We start from the raw sequence: 8,612 nt of genomic DNA on the forward strand, positions 1-8,612 counted from the left end.
ACCCATAATAATGACTCACATAAGGTATAAGATATGGAGCATAAACCACTATTTGGTAGGATAAGTATACTCGAGATATGCGAAGTCCAATGATCATGGAAATAACAAAAAATGATATATGACCATATTAGAAAATAAGTCGAAAGTTCACGGTTAAAAAGTCTTACTAATAGGTTAAAAGGAGAGAGATATCTCTAAATAAATAGTACACTTATTCTAAAAACAAAACACATCTAAAGAAGATAGAGAAAAAAAAAATTAAATATTTTAATGACGATATTAGCCTTATAGCTGAAACAAAATTAACAAATAATTCTAAGAACATAAACTCATAGATGATTCCACCAGCATAAAATTTATTAGTTGTAAATTCCACAAATTTCAGACAGAGTACTAGGATCGATTAATCTTTAATCAAGTCCATCCATTTTTTGAACACTATTCCATTATAGTGTAGCCACAAATTTAAACTATCCACACATCAGTGTCAAAGAAAAAATTGCCAAACATATTCTATTCTTTTACCCCGGCCCCTGACCAGGCTAGGCCTAGTGTTGTGGAAAATGATTCGTAATATTACAAGGTAAAACAGTATGAAAATCAAGCCAGAAATAAGAGATCATATGCTAACTTGAACATAAATAACAAATGCTAAGATGGTTTATGCGCATGTTTTATGAACATTCGCTGTCACATTTGTTCTAATCAGATTCAACGTGGAAGGGATTTCTCCGGAAAAAAAACTGTCAAGAGAATGCTAATACTCAAAATAAAATTAATGTTATATTTAAACTAATCTTAATTACTATACTACATATAAGAGTATAATTATATATATATATATAGATAGATAAAAAGTTTGTTCGAATTATAAAAGAACTTAAGTTTTGGATTAATGAAGGGAGTAGCTTTTATCGATATGAAAACAATTTAGAAGAACATTTATTATTATGAAATAGAGAGAGTAATATATCCTTTATTAAAATGTCTTTATTTAATATTTTAAATAAAACAAATTACATTACAAAATTTAATGTCTTTTTTCAAACATTAATTCTGAATTAAATCATAAATTCAAATGCCTTTGTTTAATATCTTAAAAAAACAAATTACATTACAAAAATTAATATCCTTTTCAAAATATTAATTTCGAGCTAAATCACAAATTATTAAGAAAGTCTAGCTAAGTAGATAGAACATGGTACATAAATGTTATAAATTTCTTTGATACATAGTTCAATACTTATTAATAAAACATACTAAACCCTAAATTGAAAACACATAGATCAATTGGTGTTAGTTGTTTCAATTTAACCAATAATCTCAAATTCAGGGTATATAGCCAAAATAAATATTTGTAGAAAAAATTTATCATTTATAATAGTCATATTTGGTTGAATAATATTTTTTTTATTGAATGCATGTGACTTTTTTTTGTTGTTAAATTATACTTTTGAACTCTTTATTTTTATCAATTTGCAAAATTTGTTCCTCTATTTTAAAATAAAGATATTTAGTTTCTCTAATTTTAAAAATATCAAATATCGATCTTCTCATTGAATTTGCATATATTAATAGTTAAGTTTTAACTTTTTTCATACTTATATGTTATGTTATTTTATAATATGACATTTAGAAATTAAAAGATTAAAAAAATATTTGTAAATAAAATTTATTAATAATAAATATCAATCACTTATTAAAATATATATTGGTAAATATTATTTTGTATGTTGTTTTTAATTTTTATCTTTACATTATACTATTTTAAAAAGTTGAAAACTTATAATTAAAATCATTTAAATATAAAATTTAACAAAAGAAATAAATAATAATTTTTTTTTGGTAAAAAACAATGAACTTTATAATGAAAAAGATAAAAATATATTATTTCATTTCCTTCAAATAAATTAATAAATGTTATCAAACTATAACAATAAAATAAATTTTAATAATATTATTAAAATTAATAAAATTACAAAATAATAAGATATAAAAAAAGAAGAAAAAAAATAAAAATATAAGAGGGAGAGAAGGAAAGAAACAGAAAGGAAGTGAATTATATTTCTTAAAAAAAATTAAAATAGCTACCAAATATTTAAACATTCAAGATTATCGTAAAAGTACCTTAATTTCAAGTAAGGGTATAGTTAGAAAAAAGTATTAATTAAGTTTTGAATTTGTAAAACGTCAATACTGAATACATTTAAAACGAAAATTAAAAATTATATAACGTCAAAGGAATATAAAACGGGAAAAGTAGTAATATTTTATACTAATAAATAACCTTGTTAACAAAATCAGGCCAGACCTCGGTACCGATATTTCCTTGTCTCCCATGTACGTTGCATAGCCTTCATTACCACTTTCATGTACCAGACAATTATTCTTCCGCTGCAAATACGAAAATTGTTATCATATATATCACCCCTTTTTCTACACATTCGTAAAAAATTATAAATTTATAGAATTTTAAACAAAAGTAACAAAATTGCTGATTAAAAATAATAATAAAAGAATTCAAAATTAGAATTTTATCTTAATAATAATTGTTCCGGCCAAGGAATGGACTAGGGTTTCTGCCTAGGTCAAGCATCAAAGTCAGAGCATTCAAAAGTGTAATCTGCCTCCTTAGCTCTAGGGTTTTGGGTTTTATAGTACGTTGTTCATGGACCTCTTGGGCCCCGAGGATCAAGGGATTTCCTTAACCTTTCTTGCCATGCGTCCACTCGGTGATTGGGAGTTAGTCTAGTCGGGTTATGGCCGACTAGCCCAGCTCCTAGGGTCCTCTCGGGCAAGCCCCGAGTACCCCCTTGGGGGCGAGTAGGCATGTGTTAGGACCGAGTCGGCTTGTTTCCCAAGATCCAATCGGGCCATAACCGATTGGCCCCTTTATAGGCGAGTAGAGTCGGGGTAGGAGTGAGTTGGCTCGCATAGAGAGGCCAGCTCGGTTGTGGGCCGAGAGGCTTCCAGTCCAAAAGAGATCACGTCGCGGCGGTTAGCCGGGACGGTACACTTGCCTTCCAGCCTTGAGCCCATTAGGCGGAAAGGCTAAAAGCAATCGTTCCCGGGTGTTTCAAAATTAGACCGAGAGAATGTCTCGGCGCTCACATAAAGAGGCCAGCTCGGTTGTGGGCCGAGAGGCTTCCAGTCCAGAAGAGATCACGTCGGGCCTTTACCTGGACGGCGCGCTTGGGTTGTTCCGGAACTAGATCGAGAGAACGTCTCGGCGGTTAGCCGGGACGGTACACTTGCCTTCCAGCCTTGAGCTTAATAGGCGGAAAGGCTAAAGCAAATGTTCGTGGGTAATTTCGGAAATGGACCGAGAGTACGCGTCGGAACTATGCGAGAAGGTACCTCGGGACCAAACCGAGATTATCGTCGGTGAACAATGCTTCATACTCGGCCTGGTTATTGCTTGCCCGGAACTCAAATCGCAATGACTGTTCCAACAAAATTCCTCCCGGTCCTTCCAAGACAATCCCCGCTCCACTTCCTCCAAGGTTCGAGGCTCCATCTACCGACAGGATCCACTGTGTGTCTTCAGTTCGAACTTCCCCCACTGGTGAGGTTAGTTCCATTACGAAGTCAGCCAGCGCTTGAGCTTTGATTGCTCCTCTCGGTTCGTACTTGATGGAATGCTCCGACAACTCCACCGACCACTTCATCATCCTTCCTGCCAGGTCGGGCTTCTGCAGTATTTGCCTAATCGGGTGATCTGTTCGGACTACCACCTCGTAACTCTGGAAGTAATGTCTCAGCTTGCGTGCTGTAACCAGTATCGCGAGGGCTAGCTTCTCAATCTTTTGGTAACGAATCTCCGCGCCTTGCAACACCCTGCTAATAAAATAAATAGGCAATTGAGAACTACCTCTTTCTTGTTCTAAGACTGCACTGATGGTGCTATCGGATGTCGACACATACATCAGTAAAGGGAGACCGACTTGCGGTTTGGAGAGTATTGGTGGCGAGGTGAGAGACTGTTTGAGTTCACCGAACGCTTTTTCACATTCATCTGTCCATGCAAAGCGGTTGTTCTTCCTCAAGCACTGGAACAAAGGCAGCGATTTATCCGCCGCCTTGGAGAGGAACCGAGAGAGGGAAGCCATCCTTCCTGTCAACTGCTGGACCTCTTTTACCGTCGCCGAACTTCTCATATTGATGATCGCGGAGCACTTCTCGGGATTTACCTCAATACCACGATGGGTCAGCAGGAAACCGAGGAACTTTCCTGCTTGGACGCCAAAGGAGCACTTCGCGGGATTCAACTTGAGTCGATAACGCGCCAAAGTGTCGAAGCACTCTTGCAAGTCGGCGGAATGCCGAGAAAAGCTGTTCGACTTTACCACCATATCGTCCACGTATGCCTCAACGTTCCTTCCAAGCTGCTTTGCCAGGACTTTGTCCATGAGCCGCTGGTATGTCGCTCCCGCGTTCTTCAAACCAAAAGGCATGACCCTGTAACAACAAGTAGCCTGATCGGCTATGAAGGCCGTTTTGTCCTCATCAGCTGGGTGCATTCGGATTTGGTTGTAACCGGAATAGGCGTCCATGAAACTTAACAACTCGTACCCCGAGGCGCCGTCGACCAGGCAGTCTATGTTGGGGAGTGGGTATGAGTCTTTCGGGCAAGCTTTGTTTAGGTCAGTGAAGTCTGTACACATCCTCCAACTTCCATTACTCTTTCGTACCATCACTACGTTCGCCAGCCACGTCGGGTATTGGATTTCCCGAATATGATCAGCTGCCATCAATTTCCTCGTCTCCTCCCCTATGGCCTTCCTTTTGTCTTCTCCAAACTTTCGCCTTTTCTGGATCACGGGCTTCGCCTTGGGGTCGACCATGAGGTGGTGACATAAGAAATCAGGATCAATGCCCGGCATATCCCCGGCACTCCACGCGAAGGCCGATATGTTGCTCTTTAGCACGGTGACTAGACCTTCCTCGTCTTCCTTGTTTAGAGATACACCAATCTTGACGATTTTCCCCTCGGCCAGGGTAACCTCCTTTACATCCTCTACTGGGGCTGGTCGGGTATCGAAATGATTCATTCTCGGATCCAACTCTATTGACTGAACACCCCGATCAACCTGTGTCACATATAGGTGTCGCCTCGCCCTCAAACTGTCTTCATAGCATTTCCTCGCTACGTCTTGATCGACGCAGACGACGCCCACCTTTCCGCTGGGCAAAGGGTACTTTAGCTTCAAATGAGGCGTGGAGACGACCGCTCCCAACTTATTTAGTGTTGGTCTACCGACTAGTATGCTGTAAGATGATTGAGCGTTTACCACCAGGTATCGGATAGTGACAGTTTTCATATTGTCTCCCTGGCCGAACGTTGTCTCCAAGTCGGCGTATCCCCTAGCTATTACCTGATCACCTGCAAAACCAACCAACGTACCTGCGTACAGCATGAGACGATCAGTCGGAATCTTCATCCCGACGAAAGCTTCCCAAAACATTATATCCGCCGAACTGCCTTGGTCCACTAATACTCGTTTCACGTTGTACCCCATGACGATTGCCGAGACGACTATGGGGTCATCCTCGTGGGGAGATACACCCTCAAAGTCGGCGTCCGAGAACGTGATGGCTGATCGGGAAGGTCTCGGCAACCCGGAGACCGACAACACTGACCGAGAGTATCTCTTCCTTGCTGCAGAAGTCGAGCCTCCACCAGCAAATCCCCCTGCTATGGTGTTGAAGTCTCCATGGATGGCTTGCTGGTGAGCCTCCTTGGATTTTTGCGGGGGATCTCTCGGGGGAGACCTCCCCTCTCGTCTTCCTCTCCTGTTGTCTTCTCCCTCCTGCCTATGTCGCCTGTCGGACGAGCTCTCACCCTTCTTTCCTGCAATAAACTCTTTCAACCGACCCTCCTTGATAAGGCGCTCAATTTGCCTCCCGAGAACGAAACAATTCTCCGTCTTGTGTCCATGAGCCCGATGAAACTCACACCAGTCAGTTTTGTAAGGCCCCAACTGCCGGTCAGTTGCCTCTGGGAAGTCAAATAATGACGCACTATTTACGTCATGTAGAATGTGTCGCCTGGGAACATTAAGTGGCGTAAACTTCTCCTCCTCCTTGCTTTGTGACCATTCGGCCCTTGGGCGACTGACATGATCGGACTGCCGATAGTTACCCTCCTTTGTGTTGTAGCGATCGCTTCGCTTATTCCAGTCCGACCGCGGTCGGAGATGCTTGTTACTCTCCTTATTACTGCCCCCTGCCTCTCGGTTCTCGGCTGCCCTCTTTATGATCTGGTTTTCTTCCGTCTTGATGTGGCTTAAGGCGAAAGCCCTTACCTCCGACATTGTTTGACAGTTAGCTCTTTCGAGCGCAATGTCGAACGCTCCGGACCGCAAACCCTTCTGGAAGGCGATGACCGCCATTCTCTCAGCCAACGATGCTATCTTTAGAGCCACCTCATTGAATCTCTGCAGAAAATCCTTCAATGACTCCTCCTGTTGCTGCTTAAGATCAAATAAATCCGACGTGAGCGGTGGCTTCTTCTTATTAGCAGCGAATTGAGCCATAAACAGCCGACTGAAAACGTCAAAGTCGGTGATGGATCGGTCGGGGAGGCCACTAAACCAATCGAGCGCCGCCTTTTTGAGCGTACCCATGAACAGTTTGCAACGGACTTCCATGCTCCCTCCGCAAATCAGCATCTGAGCTCGGAAATCTGTTAGATGTTGACTGGGATCCTGTGATCCATCGAAAGGTTCGACCTGCGGTATTCGATGATCCCTAGGGATGGCCTCGGCCTCTATGGCCTCCGAGAAAGGCCGAAAATCCCTTGGGACTTCCTGCATGACATCCTCCTCCAACGTTCTGGTGTTGGCTTCTATCCTGGCCTGTAACTCATCCGCTCGCCTCCAGATCTCCTCGTTTTCGCGCTGAATGGCCTCCTCTCTCTCCCTGGATCGTGCATTATCCTCCCGTAGGCCATTGATCATGGCCATCATCTCCTCCATGGTAGGGGGTTGTGAGTTGTTGTTGTTGCCGCCTCTCGCCATGGTAAAGTGTAGGTCTTTCTATATGACTTGGGGCGTAGGAAGAGTTTCACCGTAGCCCCACGGTGGGCGCCAAAATGTTCCGGCCAAGGGATGGACTAGGGTTTCTGCCTAGGTCAAGCCTCAAAGCCAGAGCATTCAAAAGTGTAATCTGCCTCCTTAGCTCTAGGGTTTTGGGTTTTATAGTACGTTGTTCATGGACCTCTTGGGCCCCGAGGATCGAGGGATTTCCTTAACCTTTCTTGCCATGCGTCCACTCGGTGATTGGGAGTTAGTCTAGTCGGGTTATGGCCGACTAGCCCTGCTCCTAGGGTCCTCTCGGGCAAGCCCCGAGTACCCCCTTGGGGGCGAGTAGGCATGTGTTAGGACCGAGTCGGCTTGTTTCCCAAGATCCAATCGGGCCATAACCGATTGGCCCCTTTATAGACGAGTAGAGTCGGGGTAGGAGTGAGTTGGCTCGCATAGAGAGGCCAGCTCGGTTGTGGGCCGAGAGGCTTCCAATCCAAAAGAGATCACGTCTCGGCGGTTAGCCGGGACGGTATAATAATAATACGTGTTAATATTTTATGGAATGTGTTGTTACATCTTACCGAAACTTTTCTGATATAGGAGAAGAAGAGTGATAAAACTTACTATACTTTTTTGAAGTTGATAACTTGATACACAACAGAAATATTAAATTTTGTGTTGTTTGTCTTATATGGCACTAAACTACAAGTATTTTGACAGGCATCGAAATCCAGCTAGGCAAGAGAGCAGTTGAGACTTGAGAGAAATGCAAGGAAGGAAATATAGTATAATTTATTTATTATGCTCTCTACACAATCTGTGAGTACCCCATCTCAATATTTGTGTATCAATTCAAGGGTAGCTTTCGAATCTGCATAGTAATATTCTGTGGTCATCTCTCATCCCTTTCCCATTAACCCAAATATCCATTTCACTTTGATTCTTTATTAATGGCACCCGCCTAATATTACAACAACCCACAAAGCTGTTGCTGTTACTATTCATATATATTAATCGGAAGGAAACCCTTTTGCATTGCATTGCATACCTTGATTACAATGACCCTCGGTTGTTGCCTACACTCTGCAACTTTAGTAGCTAGAATCGTCTTGTAAGCTGCGAAGCCACATTAATTTTGTTTAGCTGCGCTTTCCCGTAAACAAATTCAAATTAAAATTAACACTTGCATGCATTACATCGTAGAAAGACCCTTTGCTCATTGCTGCCACATGACATTAAAAGTAGGGAAAGGTAGCTAGGAGGAATCTGTCCTCTACAAACTGATTTTCCAGAATGCATCCACCTTTCGCTTCTCCGTCAGCCTGCAAATTAATGAAACACATGCATATATATAATTAAGAAAGATACAAAAAATATATTCATTTAAATAAAGATTCAACTTTATTTTAATATACTGTTATTTTAGTTACTGAAAAATATTAATTTTAATTTATCAGTATCACTAATTATATCTTTTGTGTTATATTTAAGTTTTGTTGTTTTAATTTTCCGTATAATAACCGGTCCTTTGTTAGTGAAAAAATATGATTCCAACATGTTTGGAAATTCGTTTACCGAAAATGTAAA

General features: G+C 41.1%; 1 protein-coding gene across 1 annotated transcript; it reads right to left on the reverse strand.

The window, feature by feature from the left end:
- Positions 1 to 3,341: 3,341 nt before the first annotated feature.
- LOC145953560 (uncharacterized) lies at positions 3,342 to 6,977 on the reverse strand. The gene has a single exon (XM_083067535.1). The coding sequence runs from the start codon at positions 6,975 to 6,977 to the stop codon at positions 3,342 to 3,344; it is 3,636 nt and encodes a 1,211-aa protein (XP_082923661.1).
- Positions 6,978 to 8,612: the final 1,635 nt, after the last annotated feature.

Source organism: Cajanus cajan, chromosome 11 (genome assembly GCF_000230855.2).
Source record: "Cajanus cajan strain Asha chromosome 11, NIPB_CcT2T_4, whole genome shotgun sequence".
NCBI lineage: Eukaryota > Viridiplantae > Streptophyta > Magnoliopsida > Fabales > Fabaceae > Cajanus > Cajanus cajan.